At 38.1% G+C, this 25,157-nt stretch overlaps 2 protein-coding genes across 6 annotated transcripts in view; one reads left to right on the forward strand and one right to left on the reverse strand.

Annotated features, from left to right (window-relative positions):
• LOC133093704 (inhibitor of carbonic anhydrase) overlaps positions 1-9,587 on the reverse strand; it is a 55,509-nt gene extending 45,922 nt beyond the window's left edge. Inside the window, exons 1-2 of one of the 2 annotated variants that reach the window (XM_061193675.1) lie at positions 9,570-9,587; positions 8,707-8,754 (exon numbers count right to left, since the gene is read on the reverse strand). Coding sequence is in view for 1 of the 2 variants with exons in the window: in XM_061193673.1 (XP_061049656.1) it covers positions 8,707-8,754; position 9,006 (49 nt within the window). In the remaining variant the exon portion in view is untranslated. Of the gene's footprint in view, positions 1-8,706; positions 8,755-9,005; positions 9,138-9,569 lie in introns of those variants that run through there. The other variant, XM_061193673.1, reaches the window with a different exon arrangement.
• Positions 9,588-9,662: 75 nt separating this feature from the next.
• TOPBP1 (DNA topoisomerase II binding protein 1) overlaps positions 9,663-25,157 on the forward strand; it is a 70,060-nt gene continuing 54,565 nt past the window's right edge. For 3 of the 4 annotated variants that reach the window (XM_061194656.1, XM_061194658.1, XM_061194659.1), the window contains exons 1-10: positions 9,663-9,821; positions 10,462-10,552; positions 12,543-12,677; positions 14,150-14,293; positions 14,982-15,163; positions 16,399-16,595; positions 18,047-18,226; positions 18,954-19,114; positions 20,819-20,982; positions 21,131-21,381. In XM_061194656.1, the coding sequence (XP_061050639.1) occupies positions 10,469-10,552; positions 12,543-12,677; positions 14,150-14,293; positions 14,982-15,163; positions 16,399-16,595; positions 18,047-18,226; positions 18,954-19,114; positions 20,819-20,982; positions 21,131-21,381 (1,498 nt within the window). In that variant the 5' untranslated portion in view covers positions 9,663-9,821; positions 10,462-10,468. The remainder of the gene's footprint in view (positions 9,822-10,461; positions 10,553-12,542; positions 12,678-14,149; positions 14,294-14,981; positions 15,164-16,398; positions 16,596-18,046; positions 18,227-18,953; positions 19,115-20,818; positions 20,983-21,130; positions 21,382-25,157) is intronic. The other variant, XM_061194657.1, reaches the window with a different exon arrangement.

Genomic DNA, 25,157 nt, shown 5'->3' on the forward strand with positions numbered 1-25,157 from the left:
AATTTCAAATTTATTGATGTAAAGTTGTGCACAATATTATCTTTATTCATTTTTTATGTTTACCAGTTTATTATAAAGGATTTAGATGAACAACCAGATGTAGAGGTTCATTGGAGAGGTCTGGAAGGGTCCTGTTACAGGAGCTTCTGTCCCTGAGAGACTGGGATGCACCGTCCTCCCAGCACGTGAAAGTGTTCACCAACCTGGAAGCTCTTATACATTTTTCATGTGTGGAGGATCCTTGCTATAATTTTCTTTTTCATTTCTGATATTGGTAATTTATGTTTTCTCCTTTTTCTTGATTAGTATTGCCAAGGTTTTATCTATTTTATTAATTTTCATAAGGAGCAAACTTTAGGCTTTGTTGATTTTCTCTATTGTAAATTCACTTATTGATTTCTGCTTTCTTGACTTTGGGCTTTGTTCTTTTTCTGATTTTTATAAAAGGAAGTTAAGATCATTGATTTTCATCCTCTCTTCTACTCTAATATATGCATTGAAGGCTATAAATTACCTTTTTCTTGATATATTATTATATCTTTATGATTATCTAAAATATATTCAAATATATATTCTAATTCAAAATATATTCCAATTTTCATTGTGATTTCTTGTTTGACTCATAGTTTATTTAGAAATGTATTGCTTGATTTCCAGTGTTTTCAATTTCCTGGTTATCTTTTGTTATTTATGTCTAACTGAGTTCCACTATGGTACGATAACATACTCAGAATGATTTCAGTCTTTTGAAATGTGCTGAAGATTGTTTGGTGGCCCAGCATACAGTCACTTTTTGTTGTTTAATATGCATTTTAAAATAATGAGTATTCTATGGTTGTTGGGTAAAGTGTTTTATTTATAATGCTATATATAAATCAAATACATACATATGTGTGTGTGTGTGTATATATATATATATATATATATATACACACATTGAAAATTGTGTTGTTCAGCTCTATAATTTTTTTAATCCGATTTTTCTATTAGCACTGGAGAAAAGTGTGTTCCCCACTATGATTGTGGATTTGTCTATTTCTTCTTTTAACGCTGCTGACCTTTGCTTTATATATTTTAAAACTATGTTTTTGAGTACATACATATTTGAGATTGTGATACCTTACTGTTAGGTTATTCCCTTTATAATTCTAATCGTTATGAAGTGCCTCTTTTTATCTCTAGTAATGTTTCTTGCTTTAGAGTCTTGTCTAATATTGGGGTAGTTACACCAGCTTTCTTTTGGCTATTGTATGCATTGTATATTTTTTAATCCTTTTGTGTTCAGTGTTTCTGTGTCCTTATATTTAAAGTGTGTCTTTTACAAGCAGCATATATTTTAAAAACTCCATCTGACAATCTTAGACTTTAATTGGCATATATAGTTTGTTGACATTTAATGTAATTACTGATATGTTAGAGTGTTATCTGCCACCTTATATTTGTTTTCTATTTGGCTAACCTGTTTTTAATGTGCAAATCTTCTGGCAGAGCATTTTCTCAGGATTTTTAATGTTTTTAACTAACAGTTTGTAGAGTTTGTTCTTTTCTTCCATAACTTTAATAATGTCACTGTACTGTGTTCTTTTGTCCATAATTTCTGTTGAGAAGTCAACTGAGGTCAACTGTTGTTCCTTTGAAGGTAATTTGTCTTTTTCCTCTGGCTGCTTTTAAAATATTCCCTTTATCTTCCTCATGTTCTTTGGTTTGACCATCATATGCCTAAGTGTGATTTTACCCTAGCTGTGAAGGTATGGGCTATTTTTTTTTTTTAATTTTTTTATTTTTATTTTTATTTATTTATTTTCTTAATGCTATTCTTGTCTGCTTACATTCTTTATGTATGTATGTATGTATGTATGTATGTATGTATGTATGGCTGTGTTGGGTCTTCGTTTCTGTGCGAGGGCTTTCTCTAGTTGTGGCCAGCGGGGGCCACTCTTCATCGCGGTGCGCAGGCCTCTCACTATCGCGGCCTCTCGTTGCCAAGCACAGGCTCCAGACGCGCAGGCTCAGTAATTGTGGCTCACGGGCCCAGTTGCTCCGCGGCACGTGGGATCCTCCCAGACCAGGGCTCGAACCCGCGTCCCCTGCATTGGCAGGCAGACTCTCAACCACTGCGCCACCAGGGAAGCCCTGGGCTATTTTTTTTATTACTTTTGGAAAATTCTCAGCCATTGTTTGTTTAAATATTCCTCCTGCCTATTCTGTTGATTCTACTTCTACAACTGTAATTTTATGTGTAGTAATCTTTTTTTTAATATTTATTTATTTATTTTGTCTGGTCTTAGTAGCGGAACATGGGATCTTTGTTGCCGCGTGCGGGATCTTTGTTGTGGCATGCAGACTCTTAGTTGCGGCGTGCGGGATCTAGTATCCCGACCAGCGATTGAACTGGGGCCCCCTGCATTGGGAGCGTGGAGTCTTACCCACTGGACCACCAGGGAAGTCCCTGTAGTAATCTTTTTCAAATGCACACATGTATCATGCCTTTTTCTGTATTTCCATTTTTTTTTCTTGTGTTTCAGTTTGGATATTTTATATTAATCTAACTTTCAGTTTACTAATCCTCTCTTCTTTGCATCTATTGTATTGTTAAATCTACTTAATGAGAAATAAACATAAATTATTGCCTTTTTCATGTAAACTCACATTTCAGACTTTTTGGGGGGAGTAAAACAGGCTCTTTGCTGTTTAGAAGGTTATTTCTGAGTTGCAAAAATTCTCTTTCCATGGTTTTGTAATTCCTGTATTCCTCCATTCAGTCTTGGCTGCCACAAGTGCAAAGACACTTTTTCTTGCATCTTTAGTGGAACGATTGCCTTTTTCACTGCTAGAATTTCCATTTTTATTTCTTGGTCATAGATTCCAATTCTCAAATGAAATTCTCCACCTTTTTCACCCTTTTATTCTACTAAGAAGATAAAATGGGGACTGATCACTTTCATCCAATCGAGGTTTGGCTGAATCAAGACTAGTCTGCAGTTTTGATAGGCTCCTATGTCTTCCCACTGAAAGCCTGGTGTGGTGGGCAGAAAAATGGCCCCCCAAAGACATCCATGTCCTAATCCCACAAACTGTGAATATGTTATGCTACATGGCAAGGGAGGATTAACGTTGCAGATGGAACTAAAGTTGCTAGCCAGGCAATTTGGGAATAAAGAGATTATCCTAAATTATCTGTGAGGGTCAGTGTAATCACAAGGGTCCTTTAAATGCGGAAGAGGGAAGCAGAAGAGTTAGTGTCTGAATAAGGCAAAGAAAGCCTGCAGTTGCTGGCTTTGAAGATGGAATGGGCTGTGGCCATGAGCCAAGAAACGTGAGCAGCTCTAAAGCAGGAAAAGCCAGAAAATGGATTCTCCTATGGAGCCTTCAGAAAGGAGAGCAGCCCTGCTGACAACCTGAGTTTAGCCCCGTGAGACCCATTTCAGACTTTAGTCCTACAAAACTGTAATATAATAAATCTGTGTTGTTTTAAGCCACTTAATTTGTGGTGATTGTTACAGCAGCAATAGGAAACTAATACACCTGGTATATTCTTTGGGACCTCTCTAAGGTGTGGAATTATATTTTTTGCCTCCCTTTCCATGGAACTTCAAATTGTGCCAAATATCTTAAGGGGAGAACTGGTCATTTATCAGGCTTAGTTCTCTGCACCTCCCTTCTCATTTGGATCTTGTCTCCACTTGCGTTTTTCTTCCAGCTGTGAGACTGCCAAAGCTCTGCTAGCAGGAGCCCTCTGCTCAGGCAAAGCCAGATACCTCTTACCTTGTACCAGGAAGTGGCAAATTCCCCCAAGGAAATGTGGTTGCAGAATGTCATCTCACCTCCCTGGGTTACCCCTTCCCTTTTCCAGAAATTTGGCACCTCTAATGTCTAATGCTCTTAAATAGATGTTTTCTGGTGCTTTATCCACATCTAGATGTGCTCAACAAGAGCACAGTTCTTGAACAAGCTACTTCATCATTACAGAAGCACAAATGAGGACATTAACTACTAATTTTTAATCTTTATTTTTGAAGATTCTAGTATACTGTTACTGAATGAATGAATTTTACAAGTTATTGTGCTCACAACTGCTCTAAATCCTCATTTATTCATACCTTTGAAAGGAAATAGGGTCTATGAGGGCAGAGACCACATTCTTCTTGTTCAGCATGCTAACCCTAGGTTGGAAAACAGTGCCTGGTATAAGACTCAAAAAAAATGATCAAATATATGATAATTATTATGAATAAATGCATGTAAAGGATTGACTCAAAAGTAGGTTGAACAATCTTCTCTGTAGGCCTGTGGACAAAAACCAAATAGGGTCAAGAGGTGAGCATTGCTCCTAAGGTTAATGATCTACCTAAAGCTAACACAGCCTAAATCCAATAGACCAAGATGCCCTCTGACCTCTAAGTGGAGCAAACTCTGGAAAATTCCTATGTACTGGAACAAAGTCATATTGCAAAGGAAGGACATCCATAGTCCTAAAGCCATCTCTGTTGTTTTGGCACAATCTCTCATAACAGCAGAGCAGGAGGTTAGGAGATTGTATTGTAGGAAACAATTTAAAGACTTCATGATGGCCTTTGGAAAATCAGGAATTTGTGAATTTATCATTAACTGTGTGCGAGGCACTGAGCTAAGTGCTTTTCAGATATTAATTTATAGCAACTCCATAAGGTAGGTGCTATTGTCATCCCCATTTCATACAGGAAGAAAGCGAAGCACAGAGAGGTTAAGTTACTTGCCGAAGGTCAGACAGCCAGTACGTGTCAGAGCCGGCATTCAAATTAGGCAGCCTGCTTCCAAGTTCAGGCTCTCCCCATGTGGCCTCTGGCATTTGTCTCTGAAGCAGTTTCACTTTCCTCTTTCCAAGGGCCTTTGTGGTAATAAAAACAGTTTTTGAAGTGGCAGCACATTTGTTTAAACCCTGGCAACTTCAGAATTGATTAGGTTGGTACTAGTTGACATAACAGATGCAACTCCCAATCTCAATGGTTTAACATAATGGAAGTTGGCTTCTTGCTAATATAAAGCCCAGATGGCAGCAGTGGTCTTGTTTTGTTGGAGAGGCAGGGATGGGGAGTTCACCTTCATAGCTCTGGTCAGTCATTCAGAGATCCAGGCTAAGAGATGCTCTGCCATTTTCAACATGTGGTTTCCAAGATTGCCTTGTGTATTGACATCTAGAATAAGGAATTGTGTAAGGCGGTACAAGAAGTTTCCACGAGCCAGGCCTGGAAGTGCTAAACATCACTTCTACCTATATTCTATTGGCTATAACTCAGTCACACGATCCCACCGAGATGCAAATAGGATGGGAACTGGAATCCCTGGCTGGGCAACTTTGTCCCAGCAACAACACACACTATCAAAGAGGACCGCATGCCTTGGGTCTTTTGCCTCAGTTTGAGTTTCCCCAGAAAGCACACTTTTAGACAACCCTTTCTAAATGTTTTATTTGGTAAGTGAAGAAACAAAGGTTAGAGAATGGGGAAGGGAGACAGGGATTAGAAGGCATCCAAAGGATGTACTGACAGGTCAGTTACCACTGTGGAGACTGGGGCTTAATTCCACTGGGGAAACTCTGGGAGCCAGGGTAGAATATCCCATTAAGAGGCTTGCAAACATGAGTCTTTTTACACGAACTCCTGTCAGTCATTGTTTGAGGGTTTTTTCCCATGGGTCATAAATCCCCTTGCCTTCTGGGATACTGTACAGGTGGCTAAGCAGACTCCTGGTGTCAGAGAATGCCTTCATGCAAAGGAATGCAGGTGCTGGCAGTTGGAAGTTTCCCAATATGTCTGTGAGTGGTAAGGCTGAGGGGATATGTATGGGATACTAAGGATCTGCTACACAGTCTCAGCCAGAGTCCACGGGATGGTCCAGTGACACGTGGACTAACAAGTACAGTTGTTGCCCACCCCTCACCCCGACCCAATCGCATACCTGCTATACAATGGTGGAGCAGGGACAGAATAATTACAATAAAATTCCTTTTCAGAAAGGGAAGGAGGGGAGACTCCTAGCTGTTGCGGATCAGCATTAGCTTTGAAGTCCTGCTGGGCAGGCATCGGGTGGCTCCTCTGCCTGACTAGATCCAGGTTCTGCTCTCTGAAAGCAGTTCCTTTGCTCATTGCTCTCCAAGGTCCCTGGCCCCTCCCTCTGGGATGGTCTTCCTTTTCTGTCAATATTATCCTCTCTAGCCAGGTCTGGATGGGGTACTGAGGAGCTTGTGCTCCCTGGGGGCTGTATGACTTTTCACCCACTTCCGACTATGCAAGCTTGAAGGTTGTACAAAGTTTGAATACTCCGGATTTCTGGTTTTCTTCACAAAACAATGAACCTTCAGAACCTTAGTAACCTTCAGATCTATTTGCTCCCAGTCAGTTTCACACATACAAGACAAGGCCAAGGGCAAGGCCTGACTGATGAGGCTGGAGAAGATACATGAGACATGTTTATTATTCCATAGATAGCAAAAAGGAAGAAGCCAAAGGTGCCAGCTCCCTGGGTCCTTACCCACACACCAAAAAGGATGACACTGAAGGGGCTGGTGACTGCAACTTGAGTTGTGGGAAACCCCATCACTGGGGAGCCAAATCTAGATGGTAGCTAAGTCGTTTTATATTCTGTAGCTCTATTCTGAGGGGAGTGGTGCAGAAAGCCCCACACTTCATCAGAATCTGGGAGGTGATGAGAAACTATCTGATGACAGCCTTCCGGGGGAGGCAGGAAGACAAGTGGGAGGTGGCCTCCATCCTCTCATGTTCCTGCAGGATCACAGAGAGTTTTGGCTCACATATGCTGCAATCCCAACCTTAGCTTGCATGGATGTGTGCATGTCTGCCAGGAAGCCATGGCAGAGCTGCTCCCCTACAGTAGCTGCCACACCCACAGTTCTCTCCTGGACTAATTTTCACGCCTGATTGCTATCCTTGGCCCCAAACCTTTCTCTCTCAATTAATGGTGCCTACCTAGCTTGGGTGGGAGGACCACACTCTTAACTAGGTCTTTTCCACGTGGATGGGTTGTAATGTACATTTGGTCTGGAAAAACTCTCTTGGGTTCCTCTCTCACTTTTAGAGTCTAGATGCAGTCAGCTTTTCCAACTTGCAAATCGCCAGTTTTGAACTTTTTAATTCCTTTTATTTTTTGCTTGCAAACAAGCCAGTTCTTCCCTGAGTTTATCACTTTCTTATAATGCCTAATTAAATGCAGCCAATAGCAACCAACACGTGCCGCTAACATTCTATTTTACCTCCTCTTCCCAACACTTCAGCAGACTCAGTAGGCCTATGTTCTACCTTCCAGGTACTGAAGACAACAGTTTAAATAAATATTTTGCCACTGCAAAGACTATTTCTGCAGCAAGAAAGATCATTTACTAATCTCATTTTTTAATTATACATCCCCTTATTTGTACATATTTATTCATTTACAGCACTGGAAACAAATCTAAAACCCTATCACTGAAAAAAAAAATCTACTTTTAGTTTATGTTTTAGTTTTCAGAAATCTTACGTAGCAAAATATAACAAGAAATACTCATATTCCCAACCACCCATATTTTAAAAGTAACTATTTTGTCATATTTGTTTCCTGTATTTTTTCATTTTACAAACAGATAAAGTTCCCTTTAATTCTACTCCAAGCAGGGTCTGGAGTGACTGGCTCTGGGTGACAGAAGTGCCAAGGAAACAGGGAAGTAAGGGGGAAGTTAATGCCCAGACCCCAACTTCAGAGGCAGCTGCCTGAGGACACATCACAACTATTCCCTGCTGTCACCAACATCTTCATGGACCACAACCCATATAACCATTTTCACCTTTTCCTAAGGGATTGCTATTCAAGCAAACGTTAATATGCATCAGAATCATCCCGAGGGCTTGTTAAAACACAGAGCAGCGGCCCCATCCTGGACCCCAGCAGACCTGCGGTCAGACTCAAGAACGCTCACGTCTCACAAGTTCTCAGGCGACACTGATGCTGCTGGTCCAGACACCGCACTACCTAGAGAACCACTGCTCCAGCCAATGCCCAAGACTAGGTACCTCAGGGACAGACACAGAACCTCTCTGCCCATGGGGAGACACAGATGGGAAAACTTGTCACCTGGTCTCCTATTCTGAAGAGGAGATCGACTCCCCAGCTATTCAAAGCCAGCCACTAAAAGCTAAAGGGCTGATTTCATTTTCATCCTCCTCCTCTTCAGTAGCACCATCTATGACTCCCCTCCTCCTCCTCTGAGGCATCCACTGGGCCCCAGAAATGTCAGGAACGGGCTCCTGCCCCGGTGCAGAGATGGGTGGCGGTATGTGACAGGGAGCACTGTGGTGGGTCAGGAAGGGCAGGGGGGTTCCAGTCACGGCGCCTCTGCTCAAACCCAGGTGCAGCCACTTCCCGGCTGTGTGGCCCTGGGCAAGTCACACCGTCGCTGAGCCTCACTTTCCCATCGACGTGATGCGGCCAGCGATGTCCGTGTTCTAGAGGACTGCTGAGCGGAGTGCGCAGAGGCGGTACAAGCAGGAGCCCTCTGTCCACTGTGACACGCCCCACGACAGACCTGCTCCTTCACGAGGGACTGCGGCAGGGTCATCTCTCTTTTTTTTTGTTTAACAACTCTAATAACTTTGGTTTATTCGTAAGGCTTTCCTCACCCCCTCCCTGACAACAGGCCTTTACCTTTGAGCCCCAGTGTTACAGATTCTGACTCACCTTCCACAGGTGTGTTCACACACTGCCGCTCTTTGCCATCTTGAGACACTAAAAACAGTTGAAGGACAGGTCATGAAACTGTCACATTACTCAAGTCCTGATATTCTCAATCTCAGTAGTCAAGAATAAAATGAGGAAAAACGCTAACTAAGCAGTTTGTCATTGGCCATCAACAAGCGGAGATCCTGCAGTCCTATTTCACCGCCTCTCCCCTGACCTCTGCTATTTGAACATTAGGTTGCATCCCAGAACATGCCCAACACTCGGGGAATTACAGAGAAAGAAAATGAGATGCTCACTGAAGGGGGTGGGGTGGCACTCCTGAAGAAGTTGGCAAAGACCCCTTTGCACCAGGTGTGTAATTCACGTCATCCTGACATCTTTCTTCCCTTTAGACCTCTTGGCTGTGGTAGCGGGTGAGTACATTCGGGCTATACTGGAGGAAAAAGAATCCAGTCCGCCAATCCATGGAGTCAAAAAGACTTGGATGCAGTCTTAATTCTACCACTTACTGTGACCTTGAACACGTCATTTACCTTCCCTAAGCCTCAGTTTTTACATCTGTAAAATGGAGATACCACTATTTGCCTCACAGAGTTCTGGATGATAATATATGGTTTCTCAGTATAAATATTTATTAAGGAAACCTTTTCCCTGCCTATATTTTTTGATGTGTTAAGGCCTCCTGTAAGGCACTTCTGGCCTGCGGCCCCACCCGCTAGCCGTGGGCGCTTGGCCAGCTCCCAGCGGAGCACAAGCCCGCGCTTGCAAGCCCTGATCGCGAGGCTCCGACCTCGAGGCTCCGACCTCAACGCTCCTAGTACCCCTCGCCCCCGGCCCATCGCGACATACGCTCCACCCACCTCCGCAGCTTACGCCTCCGCCCTCCTCCCGCAACTGCGGTGGCGTCACTTCCGCCGGAAGGGATGGGCGCGTCCGCGCGGCTGGCGCGAAAATCGGGTCGCGGTTCGGCAATTTCCGGGTCTGCGCTTGCTAGGGCTGGGGGCGCCGCTGGGGGCGGCGGTTGTGTGCCGGGCTGGCGCCCGACCCCAGCCGCCGTCCCGCGGACCGTGCGGCCCCCACTCGCCGCCCGGAGACCCCCAGGCTCCACGGAGGTGAGTGAGGCTCGGAGTAAGGACCCTGCTCCCTCCCCCCGCCCCGCTGGGGGGGGTCGCGATGCTGCTTCTGGCCTTCCGGGCCCTGGTTTCCGGACCTTGTAACCGGCCCCTGGACCGGCGGATGGGACTTAGACGCCGGAGAGGGAGTAACTGCGGCTGGACCGAGAGCCGGGCCTTTCCCTGGGACCTGGGGAGCGAGAGCGTCCGGCCTTTTAGGCGCCTGACTTTGCTGGCTGGCTTTCATGTTTATATTTGAAGTCCGTTTACTGAGGGCTGAACCTACCTCGAGGGCCGCGGATACCCGCAGGGACCGATTCGTTCTGAGCATCCTTAAGCTTAATGCAATTGAATGACTATTGGCTTCGGGGACTTAGCCCCAGAGCAAAGGTCCTCGATGTATTCAGTTTAGCGACATTAATTTCGTTCTCTGATTTGCAAGGATTGGTGTTGTCATCTTTTTCCTTGATTGTGCCCACATTCCAGTGTTTCTTACAAACCGTAATGGATGAATTCATGGGCAAGGCCGGAATGTTTGTCCTTTGGCATTCTTGTCTTCGCAGAAAAATAGGTGCTTTAAACATTTAACTTAATATGTAATGTGTTTTTGTTCTTGTTAATGGTTCCTTTATTTTGACAGTTCAAAAATGTCCCAAAATGACAAAGAACCGTTATTTGTGAAGTTTTTAAAGTCTTCAGACAATTCTGAATGTTTTTTTAAAGCTCTTGAGGTAAGACTACTTGAAAATGTCTTGTTTGATGCTGTGAATTCATTTTCTTGTTTTTAGTGTTTTTGATTTATTAGGCTTTTTTGTCTTAGTCATAGTTATTTTATTTTCATAATAGTTTTACTGTAGTCTACATTCGTAGGTATCTCATAGTTACACATTTTTGAATTGATATTAGTATATCATTATGTATTTTGGGGGGCTTGAAATCTTTAATGACATTTCTATTGAAAGTGACGGACCTACTATTCTTGGAAATTAAATTGTTTTCTTTTTGTCTACTAACCATAGACCTTTGTGTGTTGAAAAAATCTGAGTCAGTCCTATATTGTTTACACTTCATTTTCGTTGTTGTTAATTGTTAACTATGTCTCATTATGTACAGTATTATATTATCTAGGTAGTGTAGAGCCTTGCTACTCACAGACCACAGTAGCATCACCATGGCCTGAGAGTTGGACCCCAACTCAGACTTACCAGTTGGAATCTGCTTTTTAACAAGATCCTGTGTACGTTAAAGTTTAAGGAACACTGTTGTAGCAGGTTTTTCTTTAAAGTTCATTCATTGAGCAAACAATTATTGAGTGTCCATCATCTAAGGAGCACTGTTCTAGTACTTGGGATACATCAGTGATGAGAGCAGGCAAAGATCCATACTTTCTCAGAGCTTACATTCTATTCTAGCTGGAGGAAATAGACATTAATCAGACATATAAATGAGTAAACTATATAATATGTTAAAGGTGCCAAGTGCTATGGGAAGAGAAAAACAAAACAGGTTAAGGTGTTCTGGAGGTTGCTTGTTGGGAGAGAAGGGAAGGTTACAATTTATTTTAAATGGAGTGTGATCAGGGTAGACTTTATGGAGAAGATGATATTTGAGTATACTTGAAGGAGGTGAGAAAATGAGCCATGTGGATATCTGCAGAGTAAGGTTTCAGGCAGAGGAAATAATCATACACAAGCCCTGGGAAAGTGCTTGCGGTGTCTGTCCTGCTTTAGTGTGGCTGTAGTGTAGTGAACAAGGGATGTGGAAAGAATGCTAAGGTATGCTTTAGAGAGTAAGAGTAAGGAGGTCATGAAGGGCCTTGTGGGCCATGGTAAAGACTTTGGCTTTTTCTTCCAGTGAGATGGAGAGCCACTGGGGGGTTTTAATCGGAAGAGTAACATGATCTGACTTAATTGTTTTAAAAGGATCACCCTAAGTATTTAATGTAAGGACTTCAAAATTTGTTCAGAAAATATTCGAGTGTTTACTGGGAGCCAGGATATTTTGGCAAACAAGACAGATCATGAAATTTTCATTCTTAGAAGGGAGAGAGACAAAAACAGTATGTGTATACGTGTGTGTGTGTGTATATATATATATATAATATCTATGTTATTTTTATTCATAAAATACACTTGAGGGATAGGGAAAGAATATTTTAGAAAAGGGTGATAAGGAAAGGCATCTCTGAGGAAGTGACATGTGAGCAGATGTGGTTGAAGTGAGGTAAGTCAGGTGAAGTCCTGGGGGGAAGAGTATTCCAGGCAGCGGGAAAAAGAGTAAAACCTCTAAATGAGGTCATGCTTAGTTTGTTCTAGGTTGCAAAAGAAAGCAGGAGTGGCTAGGGAAGAGTGAGCAAAAGGGATTAGAGGAAGAAGGTAAGCGTGGGGAGACAGGCAGGGGCCAGACTCTACGGTCTTATAGGCAATTGTAAGAAACGTGGATTTTATTCTGAGTGTGGTGGGAAGCTGCTGGAGGTTTTGAGCAGGGTGACATGACCTTTTTTGTATTGTTAAAAAGATTACCAGCTGCTGGGTAGAGAATAGATTTAGGGCAAGGGAGGGAGAAGGAACCACTTTGGAGACTTCTGCACAGGTCTAGTGAGAGATGACGGTTCCTTTCAATAGGAGAAGGGCTGGGTTTGAGACGGATTTTAAAGATAGAGTTCATAGGACATAAATACAGGTGAATTATTTCATATGCATTCGTAACTTTTTCTTTCAGTCAATAAAAGAGTTCCAATCAGAAGAATATCTTCAGATTATTACAGAAGAAGAGGCATTGAAAATGAAGGAGAATGATAGATCACTTTATATCTGTGACCCTTTTAGTGGCAAAGTCTTTGATCATCTCAAAAAGGTTTGCTAACTTTTAGTGTGTTCTTTCAGGTAGTCTGTTTTTTGGTTTGTTTTTGCTTCAGTGGACATAAGTTCTTTACTGATCATGAAGTATTTTGCAAATTATGAATTGAGAAGAATCCTTTGGTTTTGGAAGACCAGAATAGTATTTTTCAAGGTTAATCATATTACAGTAGGCTTTGGTTAGTATGTAATTTTTATATTTCAGGGAATTTAACTTCACTTAGAATAATTTAACCCTGTAGTAATGAAGCATTTTATTGATGAAGTTCTACTGTACTTAAACTCAGTTTGATTGCAAGATATATTAGGGAAAAATAGTAGAGTAGGAAAAGACTTCAACATAATCCTTGGTTACTTACTGTCTTTCCTATGTGCTCTTGAATTTTAGTACCTGTACTTTGTATAGGGTCTGAAAAATTATATGCTAAAGGAAGCGTTTGGGGGCCGAGCATTGCTAATATACCATTGAGCCATCTTATTTCTTTTTGTTGATTCTAGAGTCTACTGACTCATTACTTTTTTGGTGTCTGGACAAGAGAGAAGCATTGAAATAAAAGTAAACTGGCTGTAATTCCATTCAGATTACAAAGAAGTGATTCTTGTTTGAAGGAGAAGAAAACATAGAAGAGTAGGTAGATGCAGTACTGTCTGTACAGTATATGGAAGGTCTTTGCCCACCTTTGCCAAAAGCATTGTTGGTCTTACCCTCCTTTTGAAAATAACACCGCTTGTAAGATAGAATCAGTAGCATCAAAAACTCAGTTTTCTTATAACTGACTAAAAAGATAGCAATAATCATTTACCCTGTAGATGTTTACATCGGTCATGCTTTGGTGACTTTGGCAGCTGTAGGCTTTTTAGTCTGGGTTGGATGTGCTGATGTTGAGCAAGATTGTCATGTTTCTCAGTTATCAATGAAAGTGATACCTTAGGAGAAGTCTTTGTGGGTCTTCCTTGGAAAGACATTGAGTTGCAAACAAAGTATTTAAAAAACAAATGTAGGAACTGCCTAGGATTATGCTTTTTTTGTAGCAGAATAGGTTTTTTAGAGGGGGGTTAGTTGGGCTCTCAGCACTTTTTAACTGCTTCATTGGCTGGGTGCTTCATTTGAAAAGTAAATGTAGATATTTCCTAATTATTATGGCATAAGACTGTTACTCATATCCCCTATTGCTAAGATTGTGTTTGTTTCAGAGATTAAAATTTTAACGGCAATTTTGAGTGAGTGTGGCTTTTGGAGCTTATTTCTTTTGATAGCCTGCATTGTTTGATTTGCTTGTGTGTGTATGTTAACGTGTGGTGTGTCTGAGAAATTATATAATGGTTATTTTTTTTTCTTGTAACAATTTGGTGGTTTTTCTGCAGTGGTCATCAACTTCTGTAAAGAATTGGTAAATACAGTATTACAAAATGTAATTTTATAAGACTGGAGGTCTTTTTCTACTTAGTAAACTTTCTCTGTTTTTGTAGCTTGGCTGCAGAATTGTTGGTCCTCAAGTAGTCATATTTTGTATGCACCACCAACGATGTGTCCCAAGAGCTGAACATCCAGTTTATAACATGGTTATGTCTGATGTAACCATATCTTGTACAAGCCTGGAAAATGATAAAAGGGTAGGTGTTGCGGTATTGAGTGGAATATGGTCAATATGTATGTATTATATTTCCACACTTAACTTTTCACTGTGTAGGGGATATTTTGAAAGACCTTGCACTTGGTGTTTATGACCGATAACCAAGTCAAGATGACAGTGTATATATTATATATATATATATTATTATATTTTTTAATAAATTGAATACAGTGGAATCTTTTATTGCAAACTAGCTAGTTGAAGTTTTTTGTTTTGATTTAAAAAGGAAACTCACTTTTTTCCCTGTGTAATTTTCCGTTTGTTTTTGAGTCACATTTTTCCACCATAGTTACTTAATCTTTTAAAAAAGGATTGAGATTTACATATATGTTTTTATATATTCTATATATAATTTGTATATTTTTAAGTATCAATATGTATGTAGTATATTAAAATATATAGTGTTTACTGTAGAACCAACATAGTTAAATTCATGGAGTTGCAAAAGATAAATGTAGGAAAATAATGTATATAAAGGTAATTATTCTAAAATTTATACTTTATCTTCCAAAAAGTAATTTCATTAATTATTTAACTTTATAGTGGTGAGAAACATTTGTGCATTCAAGCTAACAACAACAAAAGATGTTTATGGGATATTGTATAAAAAAATGGAAGAGATATTGTTTGTTTCAGTATTAATAATATATTTTCCTTTGGGGCTACAGGAAGAAGTTCATAAATATGTACAAATGATGGGTGGACGCATATACAGAGACCTTAACATATCAGTAACTCACCTTATTGCAGGAGAAGTTGGTAGCAAAAAGTATTTAGTTGCTGCAAACCTGAAGAAACCTATTTTACTTCCTTCTTGGATAAAAACACTTTGGGAGAAGTCACAAGAGAAGTAAGAAAGATATTCAGATATTTTCTAGATTTGAATAAATGATACATTCAATCATTTTGGCACATTGTGGGTTTTCATAGGGGAGGTTTTATGGTATCCTCTTTGGATTTGTTATTTGGGGACAAAAATAGGATCATTACTCTTCTCTCCAATGAAAACAAAAGATAATCTACAAGCTCTTATTATCAAGGTATAAGTTGATAGGTGGAATGGGCTATCGGCTTTAGCATTAGCTACAAGGTAAGAAATGCTTTGATAATAAAATGGTTTTCAGAAGTAAACATTTATAAAATAGTTGAGAAAATCAGTGTGGCAACTGTAGCTTTTATGCTGCGTTTATCCTTCAGTACTGTGTCAACATGTTAAGATGGAGAGTAAATTTTAGCCACTTTGGCATTTGTATTCCCTCCCAAAAGGGACATATTTAAGGTTGAATTTAAACACATATAAGCCATTAACTGAGATGTGATCATTCAGTAAACATTAACTGAGCCCATTTTATGTACCTGGCCTGAGTTAGGCATTAGATATAAGTGGAGAGCAAAACAGGACAGCATCCCTGCCCTCATGGAGCTTAGAGCCTATTTCAAAGGATAGAATTGAGTTTCCATTAGAATTAGATTAACAACCAATAAGTCAAGGTACCACTGTTTGAATTAAACAGGCATTTTCCAGTCTTCCTTTCAACACCATCTAGCACATCCTAAACATGTCTCCACGTTGGCACCCTCATTCCTAGCCTGTTTCGTCAGCACATCTGCCTAGCACGGCAACAGAATGATAATGATATTTTTGTTGGCATTCTGCCAAAAATCATTCCTTATTATTTGTATAGTATAATGGAAGAATTAAAAGTCTGTTTTTCTAGTAAGCAACCAAAGAACCTTTGGGTTTTTAGGTAGAAATTTAGACTTATAATTTTGGAAAATGCACCACTTTGACCAGCATGGATTTACAGTTAATGAAATACATATTTTCCCGTAAAACAGTTTTATTTGAGAGACTCTGAAACATTAGTTTTTATTAGAGACATGGTTTGAGTTAGATGAGCAATTAGTATCATTCGAAGTGTGTTTGTCAGTTTCCCTTTTCTTAATAATGATTAAAATCCTAAAAAATGAGGAAAGCATTAGTGATATTTCTGTTGTTTGTCATTATTCTTCTGGTAAAATTTAAACTATCTGGTATATTTAATATGTTAATGTTTTTTCTTTTTTATTGTTTGTTTTCCCCAGAAAAATAGCTAGATATACCGATATAAACATGGAAGACTTCAAGTGTCCTATTTTTCTTGGTTGTATAATCTGTGTCACTGGCTTACGTAGCTTAGACAGGAAAGCAGTTCAGCAACTCACAGTTAAGCATGGAGGTCAATACATGGGACAGTTGAAAATGAATGAGTGTACACACCTCATTGTGCAAGAACCAAAAGGTAAAACTGTTTCCCAAATGAACAAATGCAACATTTTCTACTATTTAACATTTTAAGATCATTATAGAATACCTTTTACTTCTGACATGTCATAAATCTGCTATGATTTTTTTTCTTGCAAACATAGTTTGGTTTATAATCTTTAGAAAAATTACATGACTTCCCAAGTCTTTATCAGGTCATTGAATAAATATTAAAAAACAAAAATTTCCAGTGGTGTTTTATCTAAATTTATTTTCAGATCTTTTGTTTCTGTTTTTGTTTTTAAAGTCCCCACACGGTTACCCAGTACTTAAGAGATGAGAGATTTGGATGAATAACAAGAAAGCTAATAGATGTCGCTAAATTACATTTCTTTCTAATTATAAATTTTAAAAGCTTGGCTTAGTTTTTAATTGAATGAATCAACCTTACTCAATGAACTACAAGTTTTAACTTGAAGATGCACCTTGCAGAACATGAGACAACTAAAAGACGAAAAATATATTACCAAGAAGAAGAATTCTTTAAAATTGCAGTTAATTTTGGTGTTCTATAACCTTTATTCTGGAGAATATTTTTTTACCAGTACTCTTAAAATATATAAAAATTGATAAGAGCAGAGTTTTATTAATATTTTTATTATATCTTTTTATATCCATACTGTGTTTTATTAAGCTCCCTAAATAAGTAAAATTAGGGAAAAAAATTAAAATCAATTAATAATTGTCTTTAAGTGAGAACTTTGGGTATGGCCAATTATGATATTGAGTAAAGTTGATAACTGCTATTGGTTTTCTGAATCTGAAGACAGTACATCTCTCAGCTCTCAAGAATGTCAAAGAAACCTTTCTTGTCGTTTACTATATATTGTCCTCAGTTTCTGTATACCGTTTCAAAATACATTGTGTTAAAAAGTTTTTTTAAGGTAATAAAAGATATGTATTTTTAATATGACTTAATTAACTATTTGCCTCTCTATCCTGGACTTCAAGTAGAATCCTGTTGACATAGGAGTAGTCTCTTGAAAGTTGGTGTTTTTTATATTGCAGACATTTATAATTTTCATGGTTATTTTATACAGTTTATTAAACCACATAATTCTGTGAGTTATCCCCATGTTACAGATTAAGAAAATGGTTTAAAGAATTTAAATGATGGAGGCTGTACTCAAAAATATTGAGTTACCCCACAGTTGCCTCTGTCTCTGTGCAGTTTTGTAAAAGATAAACCCCCTCACATAGCATGTGTATTTAACAACACATAGAAAATATAATTGAGCAATAACCTAATATATTACCTTTTAATACACTGTATAGCATACTGTTAAAAGTAAGAGTAATTGCTGGTAACTTTAATTTTGTCCCAGGTAGATTTTTTTTATAACCTGTCATTTAAATATTTCTGCAAAGATTTTAATGGTTTGCATTTCTCTCTCTCTCTCTCTTTCTCTTTCTTAATGAACATAATAGGTCAAAAATATGAATGTGCCAGGAGATGGAATGTACACTGTGTGACTGTGCAGTGGTTTTTTGACAGTGTTGAGAAAGGTTTTTGTCAGGATGAATCCATATATAAGACAGAGTCTAGACCAGAAACAAAGACTATGCCTGATACTTCAACTCCTACTGGCCAGATCAACACAACTGATAGTAAGTCTCTTTCGGATTAAAGTAAACAATCAGTTTTAAGACAGTCAGTTTTCTGTGTAAGAATTGATTTGTTAATATGATCAGGGAGATACAGTAGGGAATTCCATCTTTTCTTGCTATGCTTTCAGGTATAATTGTATAATAAAATAACCAAATTGTATTAAAAAATTAGTCCAGAACTCCTGATATTTCTTTTTATAATGAATGCGTACTTTCATACCCTCATGTAATGCGCAAGATTATTAAAGAAATTAAGAATATTAATGAAGACTTAAGAGAATTAATTTTTTAAAACTTGACTGGCATGCAGGTATTAGTACATTTTCTTTATTAGTTTGCTGCAATTGTTGTAGATCATCTGTATTCATAAAAATTTAAAACCATTTCTGTTTTGGAGGTATTATGTTGGCAATTTAACAAATGTTATACATTTTTTTTCAAATGTAACTTTCCTGGACCTTAAAGCCAGCAACTTCAGATTTTTATTGGAAGCAAGTCACTATTAAGAGAATGTATTAAATATATTTTCATTTAAATAAGATATGAGCCTTAATTAGTTTCATTTTCCCTTTTCATACTTTGCCACCAAGATTTCAGTAAAAGCATTTGAATCTTACTTTAGAAATTGTTCATGGCTCTTTCTGTATAAGAAAAGTTCATGTGTAGGAAAATATGTAATCACAATTATTTTATCTCCATAAATTACATCTTTGTTTTTAATATGTAGGTCGTACTCTTTCAGATGTCAGCGATATTTCCAACATCAGTGCAAGTTGCATAAATGAATCGATATGTAGTTCAGTTCTTAATAGCAAAGTGGAGCCTACACTTGAAAATCTGGATGTCAGTGCATTTCAGGCACCTGAAGATTTATTAGATGGTTGTCGGGTATGTCTTTATCATGTAATAAATGCAGTAAATGATAATATACTTTAGTACTTGTAGCTTCACTTTGAAGACCCTTCAGAGTTGGGCTTGTTCCTAATTTACATAAGCCCTCCACTCTAGCTAAGCAGATGCACTCATTAGGCCATGTCTATCTTTTAGCTATTAGGGGCTCTCTGCCTGTGATGTACCTTCATCTCTCATCCATTAAAAGTTCATATCATTTTTTTCAACTCTTCTCTGAACCTTCCTAATAACTACCTTAATCTTTCCATCTACTGTGTTTTGAGAGCATTTAGTTTCTGAACCACTTAATGGATTTTTATTTATAGCTATCATTTATTAAGTGTTTATAATATGATAGACACTGTGCTAATTATTTCATATACATTGTTGATACATTTTATATATAATCCCATTTAATTCCCACAAATAACTCTAAAACAGATAATATTGAGACTGATACTTAGAGGATTAAAGTTCCTGTTCAGACTTTCACAGACATTAAGTAGCCAGACATCTACTCCAAAGCCTATATTCCTAACCATTAGGTGCACTGCTTTGTTTAATATCTCTTGGGCTATTTTATTTTTTAGTGTCTGAGTAACTATCTTATAAGTGTCTTTGATGGGATCATCATATATATCTTCTAGAACTGAACACTTAATATATTCTTGCTTGTAGAATCAATAGGCTAAGCATTAATTCTAGAGTAGCAAAGATTTAACCTTATTGTTAAGGAAATTGGGCAAATTACCTTCCTTTCTATACTTTTAAAACTTATCAGTTTACTAGCAGAACAGGAAGTGTGTTGTATAATCTTTTATCTAGACTATACTAATTCTGGATATGACTTAATTATTCTTATACAAAAACATATGATTCCTCATTTTTGTTAAAGTGTATTCTAGTGATGGAGGTTATTTAGTTTGGGATATAAATGCAGTTAGGAATAGATTGGTCATTAAGAAGTTTTTTAAAGACACGTTATGTAAAATAGAGTTGAAGAAGATTGTTATATTGATTAAATTGGTTTAAATATATACATAACCCCATCCGTGCCTCAAAAAGTATATATATACATATTGATAGTTAAAAGTAAGTTACTGCTTACGTATCATCCTAAGCATTCTGCTTAGCTCTTTGACTTAAATTTTCTTGTTTAATCAACTCTGTGAAAAAGATATCTCAGTATATAAGTAAGAAAATTGGTTTAAAGAGTCTGAGTATCTTGAGGTGGTCATGTGGTTAATCATTGGCAGCTGAACCAAAATTTAAACCTAGCTTTTCTGAATTCAAGTGTTCAACGACAGTTTATTTCTGTAATTACTTTAAAATTTAAAAGTGGTAAGACCAATTTAAGAAGCTACCTGATTTTAGAAATTGCTGTGCACTAATGTTCAGAAGATAATTGAATTATTCTGGCTTCTATTTTATTTAAAGCCTCAGAATACTTATCAAGTAGTGTCTACTGTAAAGGGTAATAATGCTATGGGATTGTGAAGAAATGATAAAATTTAAGAATACTTTAAAATTCAAACCTTCAGAATATACTTCACTTCTTAATGTATCTTAAAATGTAAACAAGAGTTGTCTTATTTACACACAATGGATTTAGATATATGCTTTTAATAAATAGGTTTCTATTGAGAGAAATAAGCCATTTTAAATATATTAATCTAAAGTAAATGTTTTCTTTCTTTGCAGATCTATCTTTGCGGTTTTAGTGGCAGAAAGCTAGATAAACTGAGAAGACTTATTAACAGTGGAGGTGGAGTTCGTTTTAATCAGCTCAATGAAGATGTAACTCATGTTATTGTGGGAGATTATGATGATGAATTGAAGCAGTTTTGGGATAAATCAGCCCACAGGTTTTGTCAGTTTTTAATTCAAAGCAATTTCTACGCTGTAATAATTTTTTTAAAATTGCATGTCCCGGCAATTATGTAAACTGCATGGCAAGTGGGATTGTGGTCTTTATAGTTTAAACTAATATATAACTATGTACTATTTTTGTAGGCCTCATGTAGTGGGAGCAAAATGGTTGCTAGAGTGTTTTAGTAAAGGTAATATGCTTCCTGAAGAGCCATATATCCATGCTAACTACCAGCCAGTGGAAATTCCAGTTTCAGATCAACCTGAAAGTAAAACAACCCTTTTAAAAAGGAAGAACAGCAGCTTCTCTAAGAAAGACTTTGCTCCTAATGAAAAACATGAGGAAGCTGATGAAGATCTGCTCTCTCAATATGCGACTAATAACCCAACCATAGGTAAGAAAGAGTGATTAGTGTTTACAGTCATTAAAATATTTTGGTAGCAGAATACATACATATGTGATTTCTGCCAGGTTCTCTAGAATTTAGCTAAACTTACGTTTTTCTTCCCTTGAAGTTTTATGTGTGTTACTGCTTTTTTTTAAGCAGGCAAGGCTAAAGGATTCTGGACCGTCTGACTCCCTCTTGTCTCTTCAACTCACTTGTTCCTCTTAGATCTGTTTTATACACAGGCATCACTTGGTTTGTGTGAGTTTGTAACACCCTGAGCTTTTATTTTAATCTTGTAACAAATGCCTCTTACTTGGTAATTGTGCTCTTTGATGGGTATAATGCTGCACTGTAGACTAACTACCATCTCAGGATGTAGTCTTCTCAGTGTGGTAAGCAAAATTGCCAGTAAAGAGTTGTGGGCAGCATTTCTTATTTTTTTATTCTTTATACTTTGTTATTCTTCTCTCCTTTTGGCTTGTTCCTGCCCCCCACCCTTTTTTTCTGTTGTGGTTTTATTTTACCTTGTTGCAGTTGTTTCAATTATAGTTTTATTTTTCCTAATATATTTTTTATTTTTCTAATTGTATTTTGTTTTTTATTCTTTGATATTGTACTGCTCCGTCCCTTCCCTCCCCTTCCCCCCTTCCCTCCCCTTCCCCCCCTTCCCTCCCCTTCCCTCCCTTCCCCCCCTTCCCTCCCCTTCCCCCCCCTTCCCTCCCCTTCCCCATGAGGCTTACGGAATCTTGGTTCCCAGGCCGGAGGTCAAGCCCAAGCTCCTGTGGTGGGAGCTCTGAGTTCAAACCACTGGACTAACAGAGAACATCAGACCCCAGGGAATATTAATTGGAGTGACACCTCCCGGAGGTCCTCATCTCAGCACCAAGACCCGGCTCTATCCAACTGCCTGCAGACTCCAGTGCTGGATGTCTCAGACCAAACAACCAGTAAGACAGGAATACAGCACCACCCATCAAAAAAAAAAAAAAAAATGACACAACAAAAAATCATGTTGCAGACGATGGAGCAAGGTAAGAACCTACAAGACAAATAAATGAAGATGAAATAGGCAACCTACCTGAAAAAGAATGCAGAGTAATGATAGTAAAGATGATTCAAAATCTCAAAAACAGAATGGAGAAAATACAAAAAACATTTATCAAGGATCTAGAAGAACTAAGGAGCAAACAAACAGTGATGAACAACACAATTACTGAAATTAAAAATACTCAAGGAATCAATAGCAGAATAATTGAGGCAGAAGAACGGATAAGTGAGCTGGAAGATAAAATGGTGGAAATAACTGCCAGGGAGCAGAATAAACAAAAAAGAATGAAAAGAATTGAGGACAGTCTCAGAGACCTCTGGGACAACATTAAACGCACCAACATTCGAATTATAGGGGTCCCAGAAGAAGAAGAGAAAAAGGGACTGAGAAAATATTTGAAGAGATTATAGTTGAAAACGTCCCTAACATGGGAAAGGACGTAGTCAATCAAGTCCAGGAAGCACAGAGAGTCCCATACAGGATAAATCCAAGGAGAAACATGCCAAGACACATATTAATCAAACTATCAAAAAATAAATGCAAAGAACAAATATTAAAAGCAGCAAGGGAAAAGCAACAGATTACATACAAGGGAATCCCCATAACGTTAACAGCTGATCTTTCAGTAGAAACTCAGCAAGACAGAAGGGAGTGGCAGGACATGTTTAAAGTGATGAAAGGGAAAGACCTACAACCAAGATTACTGTACCCAGCAAGGATGTCATTCAGATTCAACAGAGAAATTAAAACCTTTACAGACAAGCAAAAACTAAAAATTCATCACCACAAAACCAGCTTGACAACAAATGCTAAAGGAACTTCTCTAGGCAGGAAACACAAGAGAAGGAAAAGACCTACAATAACAAACCCAAAACAATGAAGAAAATGGTAATAGGAACATACATATCGATAATTACCTTAAATGTAAATGGGCTAAATGCTCCAACCAAAAGACATAGACTGGCTGAATGGATACAAAAACAAGACCCGTATATATGCTGTCTTCAAGAGACCCACTTCAGACCTAGGGACACATACAGACTGAAAGTAAGGGGATGGAAAAAGGTATTCCATGCAAATGGAAATCAAAAGAAAACTGGAGTAGCAATACTCATATCAGACAAAATAGACTTTAAAATAAAGACTATTACAAGAGACCAAGAAGACACTACATAACGATGAAGGGATCAATCCAAGAAGAAGATATAACAATTGTAAGTATTTATGCACCCAACATAGGAACACCTCAATACATAGGGCAAATGCTAGCAGCCATAAAAGGGGAAATCGACATTAACACAATCATAGTAGGGGACTTTAACACCCCACTTTCACCAATGGACAGATCATCCAAAATGAAAATAAATAAGGAAACACAAGCTTTAAATGATACATTAAACAAGATGGACTTAATTGATATTTACAGGACATTCCATCCAAAAGCAGCAGAATACACTTTCTTCTCAAGTGCTCATGGAATATTCTCCAGGATAGACCATATCATAGGTCACAAATCAAGCCTTGGTAAATTTAAGAAAATTGAAATCGTATCAGGTATCTTTTCCAACCACAACGCTATGAAACTAGGTATCAATTACAGGAAAAAATCTGTAAAAAATACAAACACATGGAGGCTAAACAATACACTACTGAATAACCAAGAGATCACTGAAGAAATCAAAGAGGAAATCAAAAAATACCTAGAAACAAATGACAATGGAAACACGATGACACAAAACCTCTGGGATGCAGCAAAAGCATTTCTAAGAAGGAAGTTTATAGCAATACAATCCTGCCTGAAGAAACAAGAAAAATCTCAAACAAACAGCCTAACCGTACACCTAAAGCAATTAGAGAAAGAAGAACAAAAAAACCCCAAAGTTAGTAGAAGGAAAGAAATCATAAAGATCAGATCAGAAATCAGTGAAATAGAAATGAAGGAAACGATAGCAAAGATCAGTAAAACTAAAAGCTAGTTCTTTGAGAAGATAAACAAAATGGATAAACCATTAGCCAGACTCATCAAGAAAAAAAGGGAGAAGACAAATCAACAGAATTAGAAATGAAAAAGGAGAAGTAACAACTGACACTGCAGAAATACAAAGGATCATGAGAGACTACTGCAAGCAACTATATGCCAATAAAATGGACAACCTGGAAGAAATGGACAAATTCTTAGAAAAGCACAACCTTCCAAGACTGAACCAGGAAGAAATAGAAAATATAAACAGACCAATCACAAGCACTGAAATTGAAACTGTGATTAAAAATCTTCCAACAAACAAAAGCCCAGGACCAGATGGCTTCACAGGCAAATTCTATCAAACATTTAGAGAAGAGTTAACACCTATCCTTCTCAAATGCTTCCAAAATATAGCAGAGGGAAGAACACTCCCAAACTCATTCTACAAGGCCACCATCACCTTGATACCAAAGCCAGACAATGATGTCACAAAAAAAACTATAGGTCAATATCTCTGATGAACATAGATGCAAAAATCCTCAACAAAATACTAGCAAACAGAATCCAACAGCACACTAAAAGTATCATACACCATGATCAAGTGGGGTTTATCCCAGGAATGCAAGGATTCTTCAGTATACACAAATCAATCAATGTGATGCACAGTATTAACAAATTGAAGGATAAAAACCATATGGTAATCTCAGTAGATGCAGAAAACTTTTGACAAAATTCAACACCCATTTATGATAAAAACTCTCCAGAAAGTGG

The sequence above is a fragment of the Eubalaena glacialis genome, chromosome 6 (genome assembly GCF_028564815.1).
Source record: "Eubalaena glacialis isolate mEubGla1 chromosome 6, mEubGla1.1.hap2.+ XY, whole genome shotgun sequence".
Taxonomy (NCBI): domain Eukaryota; kingdom Metazoa; phylum Chordata; class Mammalia; order Artiodactyla; family Balaenidae; genus Eubalaena; species Eubalaena glacialis.